The 13589-nt window shown below is 41.8% G+C and overlaps 1 protein-coding gene across 1 annotated transcript in view; it reads right to left on the bottom strand.

Annotated features, from left to right (window-relative positions):
* The window catches only part of LOC115419111 (myosin-7), a 25260-nt gene extending 11671 nt beyond the window's left edge, over positions 1-13589 (bottom strand). Inside the window, 24 exon segments of the mRNA XM_075353470.1 lie at positions 624-760; positions 865-988; positions 3718-3835; positions 3912-3999; positions 4326-4396; positions 4481-4613; positions 5109-5288; positions 5362-5532; positions 5752-5901; positions 6207-6325; positions 6859-6997; positions 7091-7194; positions 8299-8397; positions 8490-8553; positions 8685-8777; positions 9128-9151; positions 11255-11280; positions 11283-11350; positions 11638-11665; positions 11910-12066; positions 12215-12358; positions 12436-12539; positions 13040-13201; positions 13581-13589. Coding sequence (XP_075209585.1) covers positions 624-760; positions 865-988; positions 3718-3835; positions 3912-3999; positions 4326-4396; positions 4481-4613; positions 5109-5288; positions 5362-5532; positions 5752-5901; positions 6207-6325; positions 6859-6997; positions 7091-7194; positions 8299-8397; positions 8490-8553; positions 8685-8777; positions 9128-9151; positions 11255-11280; positions 11283-11350; positions 11638-11665; positions 11910-12066; positions 12215-12358; positions 12436-12539; positions 13040-13136 — 2438 coding nt within the window. The 5' untranslated portion in view covers positions 13137-13201; positions 13581-13589.

The raw sequence follows: 13589 nt of genomic DNA, 5'->3' as shown, positions 1-13589 counted from the left end.
AACTAAAGCCCTCTGTCCGACAGCAGGCTTTAATCCCTGTCACCCGCCACATATCCCATCAATGCACTCGCTTAGAAGTACAGGCGCCGCGGACAAAAGGGGCCAGGGGCCATGGGGCATCCAGGGAGGGGGCCGGGGGTTATATTTTTAGGGAGGGCCCAAGCAGCTGCCACTTGACACATGTCGCCACCTGGCTCTGAGGACACCGTCAGCATTGTTTAATTTAGAGAGGGAGAGAATGGATGGAGACCTGTGTGTGTATGTGTATGTGTGTGTGTGTGTGTGTGTGTGAAGGACAGGGGCCCTTATTAACAGTGGGGCCACACACATGCCTGGTACCCATACAAGGACAAGCACACGCCTCACACACGCCGATAACACTGCCCTTGCATAGCACACATAGCAGAAGGAGGGAGTGAACACCCAGGTGTCGGGTGTCAGCGCTCAAAGACAGGCGGCTGATCGTGTTGCTATTGAGCCTGTTAGGGCGACCAACTGGTGTCTTTTATTTTTTAGGACCCGTGTCTTCACCTTCCTGTGCAGTTCCAAACACTCAGTCTTTCCTGGGAACACATTCTACTATGTTCCTCCACGGCCATACCATGGTGACAGTCATCCTTTACCTTCTCTCCATCATCTTCAGCAGCTCCAGCCTCATGATCTTTCCTCGTGCCGCCGCCTGCAGCAGAGTCAGGACTTTGGCCAGACGCTCGTCCCTCAGCTCCTCCAGGTGACCCAGAAGACCTGCTTTGAAGAACACCTGCACAGACAAAGAAAAGCTGATGGCACACAGATTTGGACGGTACAGTGAAAACTACAAGAGCCAAACAAGAGCCATCTGACACCTGTGGCATTGTGTCCCACCTTTGTGTGTCCAAACCGATACTGGTTGTGGTCGATATCTAAGGAGGCCAGCAGCTTCTCTGCAGCTTTTCTGCTGTCCACAAACTTATCGTCTGGGATGGCATGAGGATTCAGGATGCGATAGCTGAACAAATGAATACAACAGTCTTTCAGGACTGAGGATCAGTATATTTAAAAACAGCTTTTATCGTCTGTTTGTATGGAATGAATGCAGTGCAACTCTGAACTCTCAAAACACAATATTACAGAATTATTACAATCAGTTAAAGGAATGAAGGAAGGTGTTTTTGGTTGGAAAATACACTTTATCAATATTATAAAAGCCAAGTGGCCTCTGTGTGTGTATTTGTGTGTGTGTCCGTACACAGCTGACTCCTACAGTTTGTCATACGTATGTATTTTTGCTCAGTGAACAGACTAGTAAAAACGGCAAGTTGATCAGACCAATATTTTGTCAGATATTAGTCATTTTTAATACAATATCCTTTACAGTCATGTTACTATGTCCAGAACACTTTGCCGGTGACTGCTGGACAAATGTGGTACAGCATGTACAAATACACAACAGCATAAAAACGACCACATCTAGAACCTGTGGATCCACACGGGTCACTGCACTAGTTATAATTAAAACTTGTTTGAAACTTCAGCTCATTATGCTGTTTGAGCAGAAGACATGAGGAGGAAATACAGTATCTCTCTTTAGACATAAATAAAACCTTTTCAACAACATAAATGCTACTGATGTACTCAGTATATTAACCATCAGGTTGAATAATGGTGTATGTCTTAAACCATAACACTGTAACCCCAGGACAACATAGGTACACACAGTATAATTATAGACCCTTACACATGACGTCAGACAACTTCCGTTTTGGCTCCAAGTAGGACATCCTGACTTCCGGTATGGTAGTGAGCGCCGTTTACAAATGGATTCCCTCAGTCCCTCCTCCAGTTACAGGTTTGGTATGATAGATGTGCATAGACTGGCACTAAAACTATCCACCACTCCAGCCTCTAAACTCGACAAGGGTTACAAGTTCTATATAGAACAATATGAAGGTCAGTGTTATGTCTTCTTTCCTCTGACGTTAGCGGAGATGCTAGGATACTGATAAGTTAACGAAGAGGCAGTGGTGTAGTGGTCCCTGGAGAGGCGGGTATACTCTCAATTTTTGGCTTCTTCTTTTTTTTTTTTTTTTTTAAAGTCCAGAAAAACGCCGTTTTAGAAACAGTGACATGTCAGACTACTCTATTTAGTTTACCCAAAAATCCGTCAGGAGTATTTGCTCACTATTATAGTTAGCAATATTTTCCTTCGCACAACCCGCCCTACTCTGCCTCTGATTGGCTCATCAGTCCTCATGCGTAAAGTTAACCAATCTAATCAGTGAAGGCAGTGAGTACTAGCCAATTAGAGGCAGAGTAGGGCGGGTCATGGCTTCACCATCCGCAGTTTGACTCGGATATACTACTGAATGGTGTGCATCAGGGGGATTTAGAAGAGGGTATACCCAATGCTGACTGAAAAATAAGTGGCTATACTCCATATACCCCCGCATACACTGGACTACACCTCTGCGTACAGGTGACTGGATCATCTATTAGTTATCTGTTTACTACGGTAGCTTTAGAAACATTAAACTGTGTCTATATCCACTGTTCTATTTCACAGCTGTTAGCCACTGATTCATGTCTGGAATATAGTTTAGCATCGTTTAGCCTCATGTTGAGCCCTGTCTCACCTAAAAAACAGTGTTTTTGAACAGTATTAAACAGCTGTTGACCCCTGGGTCACAGAGAGAACATACTGTCATAGGTCTATGAGTAAAAACCAGGAGCCTCATCACCTCCAGGTTTATTTAAAAGAAGATTATATGGTCCAGTTTTCTCTTTTGTTGTGCTGTGCTGTGGTTGCAGACTTTGAAGGATCCCATGAAGTTCCACAATGGGTTCAGTGTGTTTCCCAGTGTCATGTCAGTATTTTAGGTGCCTCAGTCAATAAGAAGCTGGATGATCATATTATTCAAGTGGCCATGGAAACACCAGGACCTGGGGTCTGTTATCAGATTAGTGCACTTATCAGTTCAATTCAGATAAATTCATGTATCCCCAAGGGGTAATTATTAGTTTGTAATAACAGTAATAGTCATTTCTGATGTACAGTAAATTGACAGAATATTAGGTGGTGTAATCCCACCCATGTATACGATACTGCCTGGCTGCATCGCCTTATCTATAGCTGTAGTTGCTGCTTGTTAGCCTGACGGTTAGCATGCATGTCTTCACATTACTACTTAACAGCAACGATCGCTAACTATACCAAGGAAAATAAAGAAAATACGCTGAGATTTGTTGAGTGCTGTCTTAGGTTCCCCGCATTTACAGTTCAAAAGGCTCAAACCGGATGTAGCAATAGCCAGCTTCGCTTCATAACGGAAGTCGTCTGACGTCACTGTGAAAAGGGTCTATGATAATAGTCATGTAAATGGTGTAGAACAGACCTGATAAAATGTGTGGATTAAAATAAAACTTAAAAAGGGTACATTTATATACAATACATGTATAAGAACAATTTCACTGTTCCTTCACAGACTGTGTTATGTTTAGTTTTCTTTTTATTCTGTCTGGAGTATTTTTAATATAGATTTGACTTTGGGAACATGTGCATTCCAAACATTAACAGGATATATCCTTCGTATCTGATCATTCATATTTCAGATGGATCTGTACTCATTTTGATATTTATACCTCTCTATATCCACTAAAGGGTGTTGATGGCTTCAGAGTGTCTTTACCCCAGTGTGACTTTCTTTGACATGTGACCTGATCATGTGTCTGTCGTCTTACCGCTGTTTGAACTCAGCGTAGAGGATGCGGTTTGGGAAGCCTTTTCTGCAGATCCTGATGCCCTCCAGGACACCATTACAGCGCAGCTGGTGGAGCACCAGGAACGGGTCCATGATCCCTGAAGAGGACTGGCTTTAAACACAAGCTCCGTCCACATATCTGACCTGCTCCTAATGTGAGGGGCTGTGCGTTACCTGGAGTCTTGGTCTCGTTAGGGATGATGCAGCGAACGAAGTGAGGCTGAGTACTGCGCAGGTTGGTCATCAGCTTGTTGAGATTTTCCTGAAAACAAAAATGACCTTTAATTCTGTGACTCTTCTGTTCGTTTACTTTACCAAAAACAAAAATACATGCCTAAAAATTTCCTCCCAAAAGTTGTCATGTCATGATGTGGAGGAGGGAGGAGCCAGCACAGACTTAAAGTGATGTTCATGTGATCATTGCCCTAAACATCACTGCAAGTCTTAACTGCCTCCATCCCAGCTGTCCGCTGACGCTCATACTTCCTCATACAACCTTAAAACCCTGTGTGCATCCGCCTGCATCAACAACAGACCCTTTAGCCCAGACCATGTGACCCCATGTGACCCCTGAGGCGTCACACTCACCTTGTGAAGCTGAGACACAGTCTGGAAAGACGCCGCCTTCTTCCTCTTCTCCTTGCCACCACTCCCAGCTGCTGCGACAGAATGACGTCAGTGATCAACGTGGTCTTCATTTTATCCTGATGTGTGTTTCATATGTGCTAAAGTTGTTACTGTACCTGAGTCTGAACCCACGTAGTTCTCATACAGACACGCTAGCAGCTTGTTGGCGGACTTCTGAAAACATGCCACCACCGTCTCATTCAGTGGGTCTTTATTTTTGTCCAACCAACCATAGATGTTATAAGGTACCTGGAAAACACAGCAGGGCTATGTTAGCAAACATTCATATTTGTTTGTTTGTTTGTTTATTTTGAATATTTGCAATAAAATCAACAGCAAAAGAATTATATAAATAAAGTAAACCATTCGAAAAGGAGGGGATGAAGTTTAACTCATAACCCCCCATCCTTCACCTACTCTAAACTCCGCTATCAGGTTCCATAAGTAACTCAAAAATCCTTATATATCAGACTAAATTCTCACTATGCATAAAACACTAAATCGCTGTACATACCAAGGATAGACTGTCAGCAGCCATTCCACATTAAAATAAACTCTGTCCTTTCCATAACAGTAATGGTGCACATATCAAAACAAAAATAGTCTCTGTCCATTTCATAACAAAAATACACATATTAAAAAAAAAGTTATACATTATAACAATCATAATTTATAACAAACTCTGAATAAAACTATGACTGAATATCCTGAGCCTTTACTCGTGTTGACTGAGCATATTCTTACCACTCCTGCGTAGTGCACCAGCTCAAAATGGGCCTCATACTTCCGCTTCTTGTCCGGCCTCGGCTTTTGGAAATTTGGCGACTTGCCAATGTGATTGTCGAACAGCTTGGCCTTAAAGCTGTTGTCTGTGGCCTTTGGGAACATGCACTCCTCTTCAAGGATGGACATGATGCCCAGCGGCTGCAGAAAAAGCACATCCGTTCAAACAAATATCACTGATGATCAGACTTACTCTGAAAAAGGCACCTCTTACCTTTTCAATCAGATCAATACAAGCCTGAAGATCGAGGCCAAAGTCAATGAAGGTCCATTCGATGCCCTCCCTCTTATACTCCTCCTGCTCCAGGATGAACATGTGGTGGTTGAAAAACTGTTGCAGTTTCTCATTTGTGAAATTGATGCACAGCTGCTCGAAGCTGTTGAGCTGCAGGAACAGAAGAACAGGTGTTCAGAGGAAAGACTGAGAGTGAACGGCATGAAGAACAGGAACGCATGGTGTGGATTCATCCTGTAAATTTAGCACGACGAGACTCAAACAGAACACCTGCAGATGTTCAAACTAAACACACACATGAAAGCACAAAACCACTGATCTTTACCTCTGCACTTCCCTGACAAATATGTTCCCTCCAGGTCAACTTACATCAAATATCTCAAACCCAGCGATGTCCAGGACTCCGATGAAGTACTGACGAGGAAGGGATGTGTACAGGGTCCGGTTGATGCGTCCCACCAGCCATTTGAACATACGGTCATAGGTGGCTTTGGCAAGAGCTCCAACAGCATAGGTGACCTATAGCAGCCAAGTAACACACACGCACACACACACACACACACACACACACACACACACACACACACAGGAACACAGCTGTCATTCACTCACATGGACCGCCCCTGTTGCTTAGATACCAGATTCTCGTACATGTGAAGAGTTAGTTTGTTGATGGTGTGAGGCTTAAGTGTCTGTTCTCATCAGCTGACCGTTCCTCAGATGGAGGAGAACAGAACCTGGAACCATCTGGTTTTTTGTTTTCAGTGACTCTACAGAAAAACTATTCTGTATTTGATGCGTTCATTGGGTTCCATTTCTCTCACCTGTTCCACGTTCTGTCCCTTCACCACATACTCATTCCCCACTTTGACTCTTGGATGAAGGAGGCCCTTGATGAGATCAGCTGAACTGACTCCCATCAGGTATGAGGCCTTATCAGCACCTGAACACCACAGGACGACAACAACACATCAGCCTCACACCTGCATTTAATGAATTTGACAAAGAACGTTCACTCTTTATCCAAATAACAATTACAGACTTTTTCCAAACTGCTGTTTCTTTCCCAGACTTTGACTTTATGTACTTTTATACTTGTGCTCCTACTTTTATACTTCAGATTGTACCTGTGGTGTCATAGAAAACTAAATAGATGTATGAATAAATAAATGTATAATTCACAGTAAATTATGTTTTACTGATAGAAACGTTTTCAAAACCAATGAAAATCACAAAAGTGCATGAACATCACACAAATAGGTTTCACAAGAGTCATTCTGGTACAGACCAGTTAAATCAGATCAGATTTTTTATACTTTCTTCATATATTTCTTATCTTACAGATTATAACCTTTGACCAGACTCTGAAATTCAACTAAGAGAGGAACTTTTTTCCAGACTTTATTAAGACTTTCACACCAAAGCCCAGACTTTGTCAGACTTCCAAACACCCTGCTTCATGTGACTGGTTCCTACTTTCAGTGCCGTCGGCCTCCGCCTGCTCCTCACGCTGTTTCTGCTTGAACTTCATGTTGCCAAAGTGCATGATGGCGCCGACTATTTTATAGCAGCCGTACTTCTCATCGGGCAGGAAGCCGAGGATGTCCATGGCACGCTATACGGAGACAAAAACAGGTCATGTGACACATGATGACGAACAGTGATCTGCACTTGACCACAGCTGAAGGACAGGGGTTCCATCTCTTACATCAGTACCCATCAACTCCAGTCCATCGTCCATGTTCTCCACTGTGGTCACCCCCTGGGAGCAGAAGTGGTAGTCGTAAGGGTTGGAGGACACCAGCAGCATGTCTGTGGAGCAGTTCACCACATGGATGTCAAACTCCTGTTAGTTCAGGGGCCACATACAGAACCATTTGAACCCAACTGGGCTGGACCAGTACAATAATAGAAAAAGAGCCCAGAAATAATGACAAGTCTACTCTCTGTGTTTTAGTGCAATAAAAAACATTAAATTATGAAAATATTTTCATTTACAGACTATTTTTTCACAGAAAAGATGTGAATAACCTGAAAAAATTGAAGTTTTGTGAGAAAAATAAGTGCAATTTTAAGAATATTATGCCTCAACTTATCATGTTCACTACATGTTTATTACAGACCAGATTAGCAAAACATTTAGGAATGGACAGAAGATTGGTACAATTACAGTTAGTTTTCTTTAAACATTTCAGATCTTTCACATTTTATTTGGAGAAGATAGTTTTCAAAGTGTCGTGTTATTTATCCTTAAATTCCTGAAGGATGTACTAAAGGATAAATAAAGTTCTATTGAATCAAATTGAATTTAATCTATTTTTTTCACATTAAACTAAGAAGAAAATGTGCACTTCTCATTATTTAAAGTTTATTCTGCTGTTATTTTACTTTAGATCATATTGGTCTGTATGTGAAACCTGAACTAAAACCAGTTTGGCAACATTGATTGTTAATATCTTCAGTATCTTTTTTGCACTTTGTAAATTCATCCCACTGGCCGGACTAGACCCTTTGGTGGGTCGGATTGGACCTTTTGGGGGGTTGGATTGGACCCTTTGGTGGGCTGGACTAGACCCTTTGGCAGGCCAGATTGGACCTTTTGGTGGGCCAGACTACACCCTTTGGCAGGTCAGATTGGATCTATTGGTGGGCTGGACTAGACCCTTTGGCAGGCTGGATTTGACTTTTTGGTGGGCCGGAATGGACCCTTTGGCGGGCCGGACTGGACCCTTTGGCGGACCAGACTAGACCCTTTGGCGAGCCGGACTTGACCCCTTGGCGGGCCAGATTGGACCCTTTGGTGGGCTGGTTTTGGCCCCCGGGCCTCATCTTTGCCATCCCTGCTTTAGATCCTCATATGTGCTGAATACAGTCACAGATAACACACAGATGGTCATAAAACCACTGAGGACTGACCTAACAGCTCTGGTTTCTTCTGCGACATGATCTGATAGTAGATGTGGTAGCTCCTCTCTCCAGGCTGCTGGAATATCACTCTGGATTTTTCCAGAAGATCTGATTTTTTCCAGAAAACCGTTAGTTCCATAGTCATCACAAATCCGGACAGAAAATGTACAGAGTTGAAATATACTGTTTGATGAACTCACATATGTCAATATCAGATGAGGCCAGTTTACCAGTAGGTCCGAAGTGGATCCTGATGAACTTACCCTGAAGGAAAATGACAGTAAATGCAAATACTTGAAGTTCTGCAACAGTAACGCATGGAACTGACCCCATGCACAGATACAGTTTACACTGAAAAATAAATAAATACGTAAATGGAATTTACAAGCACTTACAAAACGGGATGAGTTGTCATTCCTTAGCGTTTTGGCGTTTCCAAACGCCTCCATGGCGGGGTTTGCCTCGATGATTTGATCTTCCAGAGTCCCCTGGTGGAACAGTTTCAGTAAAATGTCATGTCCAACAGGATGCAAGGAATGGAAATTTATGCAAAATGGATTTGAAAGGTGGATGTTTGGGTCTTTACAGGTTAAAGGTGGACATTTGGGTCTTTACAGGTTAAAGGTGGATGTTTGGGTCTTTAAGGGTTAAAGGTGTGGATTTGGGTCTCTAAGGGTTAACGGTGGACGTTTGGGTCTTGAGGGTTAAAGGTGGACGTTTGAATCTTTAAGGGTTAAAGGTGTGCGTTTGGGTCTCTAAGGGTTAAAGGTGGACGTTTGGGTCTTGAGGGTTTAAGGTGGACATTTGGGTCTTTATGGGTTAAAGAGTTCTAACTTACCCCTGTTTTAGTTGCAGGACTTTGCTGTAAAAGAAGAAGATAAAAACTGTGTTATTTCTAAAGAAATGTTTTCTAACCCACTTATTCTTCGACAAACAAAATGGAACACCATGATCGACTGGAAAATTAGGCAGTGGTTGTTAAAGTTGAGGTAAAAACAGTTTCATATGATGAATGTGTGGAGAACGCAGGAAAAAAGGGATGAAAAATGAATATCAAACCACATAGGAAAATCAAAACAAAAACTTCAGCAAAGGGATCATGGGAAAAAAATTGCAAATGTTAATTCATATTCAAAAAGAGAGAAAAATGTCAGGTAAAGGGGAGCATCAATGAAAAATCAATAAGAAAGCAGAGTCAGGTGGCTGGAAGGGGCCACACAACACATGAGGGGAAACACATGGAGGTCATCAGCGCTCACATTCAGAAGTTCACAAAGAACATGTATGGACAGGGTTTAAAGGGACACTATGGATGAAGGAACCAGTCCAAATGTTCATATGTATTAGACAGATCTGTGTGCATATTAGTCTAAATCTGTGTAAACTGTTGAATGAGTTCAGTCAGACATTAAATGTATTGTGTGTTTTTATCAGAATATGAATGAATAAGTTTAGACCAGAATTAGAAACAGGAAATCCAACTGTACGATTGGTCTTTCTCCATCACGAATATGAATTCACCAACGTGATTCTGCAGTCCAAAATCCATCCCCACTTCACAAACATTATTTCTGGGGCAGAGGATTCATGGATTCACAGACTGACCATGAGTTCAGGTTCCTTCTATAGTTGGAACAGAACTATGGACTAATGGTTGGATTGGACCTGGTTTGGTTCTATGACTTGGTCATCCATCTTAGACAGTTATCCTGCCTGATCTGGACCTGATCTGGAACCTGATCCGGACCTGATCTGGACCTGATCTGGAACCTGATCTGGACCTGATCTGGAACCTGAACTCATGGTCAGTCTGAGAATCCATGAATCCAGAAATAATGCCTGTGAAGTGGTGACAGATTGTGAAGTGGTGACAGATTACCCCCTCACATACCCCAAGGGGTGTTGTTTTTATTCAGTTTGTTTGTTTGTTCACACTTTAGCAGCAAAACTATTGGTTGAATTCATACCACATTGGGTTAATAGATTACCAGTGACCCAGAATAGATGTGATTACATTTTGGGAAAAGTAGGTCAAAGTTCAACATTTTTATGTTTTTTAAAAATCTTCCCATTTATTTATAATGGACAAAATAAGTGTGAGGGGCAGGGTTTGTTGTGCCTGGAACCACTAGTTGACAGTAGAGTCACGTCGGTGAATTCGTATTCCTGATGCAGAAACAACAATCGTACAGTTGAATTTCCTGTTCATAATTCTTGTCTAAACTTATTCATATTCTGATCAAATACTCACAATACATTTAATGTATGACTGAACTCATTCAACAGTTTACAAATATTTATTTTTGCACAACTATAATTATTTTTTGCACAACAATATTTCTTTTTTGCACAACTATATTTATTTTTGTACAGCTATATTTAGTTTTGTACAGCTAGATTTAATTTTGCACAACTGTATTTATTTTAACACAACTATATTTAGTTTTTGCACAGCTGTATTTTTTTTTTGCACAACTATATTTATTTTTTAAAAACTATATTTAGTTTTTGCAGAACTATAATTATTTTTTGCACAACTATATTTTTCCACAACTATATTTAGTTTTTGCACAACTGTAATAATTTTTTGCACAACTATATTTATTTTTGCATAACTATATTTATTTTTTGCACAACTATATTTATTTTTCCACAACTTTATTTATTTTTTGCACAACTATATTCATTTTTTTTGCACAACTATTTATTTTTTGCACAACTATATATATATTTTGCACAACTATATTTAGTTTTGCACATCTACAGACTAATATGCACTCACATCTATCTTATGCACGTGAATATTTGGGCAGCTTCCTTCCCTCATAGATACAAGAAATGACTCCTGGGAACCAAAAAGATGAAGAAAACAAAAATAAAATACAGCAAAAAAAGGGGTAAAAAAGCTTGAAAAAGGGGAGCAGGAAACCAAAATGGGGGGGGGGGGTTGCCGTGTGGGCCTTACTCCTTTCTTAGCAGTGGTTTCCCCAGAGCTGCCACAATAGCAAAATACTGAATGACACGTTTCGTGTTGACAGTTTTGCCAGCACCGGATTCTCCGCTATAGGAGTGTGAAAAATAACATAGTGCAGGAAAAAATAGTCACAAAACTGGTAAAAGAAACAAAAAAATAAGGAATGCACTTTGACTTAAACAATGGACACAAAAAGAAAAAAGTGACCAATTGAAAAAATTTTGCAAGAAAAAAAAAAAGTCAAGCTGCTGTGTGTGTGTGTGTGTGTGTGTGTGTGTGTGTGTGTGTGTGTGTGTGTGTGTTTGTGTTGTATGAGCTCAGACGGATGATGTGGGACTTTTATTAGTGTTGGTTTGTAACGACAGGGAACTTACGTGATGAGCATGGACTGGTTTTCCCGATCTGAAGGAGAGAAAAGAAAGAAAAAAAAGATTTAAACACTTCAACAAGAGACTGATGAAAGTTTAAGATGATGGATACGTGTGCCAGTCTGTCAGTGTGTACTGTGTGTAGTGTGTGTACTGTGTTGTGTGTACTGTGTGTTGTGCGTATTATGTTGTGTGTATTGTGTAGTGTGTACTGTACAGTGTGTAGTGTGTATTGTGTTGTGTTGTGTACTGTGTGTTGTGTGTAGTGCGCCACTCACTGCGCAGCATGTCATTGTACGCGTTGTCCGCTATGGAGTAGATGTGCGGCGGCGCCTCGGATCGCCGTTTGCCCTTGTATGCGGCCACTACCGGGGCCGTGTAAACCGGGAGCCACTTGTACGGGTTGACGGTGACACAGAAGAGCCCAGAGTAGGTCTGCAGAAACAGAACCCCCATTAGAACCCAACTGTCCAAACCCACCAGAACCATCTGCGGCTGCTGGTCCCAGTCGGGCTGTAACTCAATCAGGATCATCCTGACCTTTGGGGAAAGTACCGGGGCCGGTCCAGAACCGGATACTCACATAGATCATCCAGGCCGAATAGCGCCTGCGCAGGTTGTACAGGACGGAGGCCTCATTGAGGTGCGTGAGCATGGCCATGTCTTCGATCATGTCATACTTTGGAGGATTCATCTGCTGGATGTCGCAGTCCTTCACCGTCAGAGTCTGGGGGGGGGAGGGGGGTTTACGCACGGTATGCGTTAAAGTGATGAGAACCAGAGCGGGTCCAAGTGTCCACTTACCCTCCTGTCTTTGGTCTCAACTATGACTTTATCACCGCTGAGCTCCTTGATCTCTATCTCAATATAAGCTTCTTTTTCATCCGGGATCCAGGCGCGTTTCTTCCCTAGAAGAACAGAGGATGTTTCAGAGAAAAACGAACTGAAATGTTGAAAAAAGGTCCAATAATAAACCTTTAATGACCAAAGGAACTATAAAGAATTTGACAAATCAGTGAGTTTGGCAAAATGTTTATTTCAACAAAGAAAACAGTTTCAACTTTAAAAAAAACCCCAAAACTTTTAGTCAGCGTAAACGACTTTATATTATACTTTATATTTATTAATTAAATATGATTAAAATGAGATAAATAAGTCGAATGGCAATATTAATTTTCCATAAACATAAAAATATTAACCCAGTAAATGAATGAACCAGCTCCATAAATCTGTAATTAAATGCAGTGATATTTGAATGAAATAAATAAACCTGCATCAGCACAAGTATTCACACAATCAGGTGCATTTTAAACCTTATATTCCTACACACGCGCATTTGAGATTCAGTGACAAACCCAGTAGTTTTCTCATCCAAACATATCAGGGGGTCGTTCCATTCCGGGCCTACCGTCAAAGGCGATGGTCTGCGCCGCCAGCAGCTCCAGCTCGGATTTGCGCAAAAACGGTCCAGCCTCCCCGAACTCCTTCATGTCAAAGCGGGACATGTTGACGGCTCCTCTCCGGCCTCGGTAACCGGACGCAGCAGTGACACGGACGAGACGTGGAACTCCTTTGGTAAGAAAACAAATCTGTGCGTTAGACTCAACAGGTTTTTGTTTTGTTTTGTTTTGTTTTTTTAAGTGGAAACTATTTGTGTTCACGTCAGATTTTCCATGAATGATGACCGAGGTCAGCTGGAATAATAATAAAAAAAAACCCACCACCTCTGTAACTGTGCGTAAAGCGCGCAAATGAACTTTACATAAATAACTAGAAAAATACAGAGGAGCAGGGCGCCTGAGAAGACACGTGCCAGTGAAGGTGAACAGTCTGACTTTACTCTTATGATGACATGAGTCTACAAGAGGCTTTTACGCGCAGCCGATCCGTGCGTAAAATGCGCGTAAAATGATCAAGTACCAAACGAAGGCAAAAACTTTTCCACTGACCTGAGGACG

This window comes from Sphaeramia orbicularis, chromosome 5, assembly GCF_902148855.1.
Source record: "Sphaeramia orbicularis chromosome 5, fSphaOr1.1, whole genome shotgun sequence".
Taxonomy (NCBI): domain Eukaryota; kingdom Metazoa; phylum Chordata; class Actinopteri; order Kurtiformes; family Apogonidae; genus Sphaeramia; species Sphaeramia orbicularis.
Note: the sequence above shows the minus strand (reverse complement) of the source record. Positions and strands in the feature narration are given on the sequence as shown.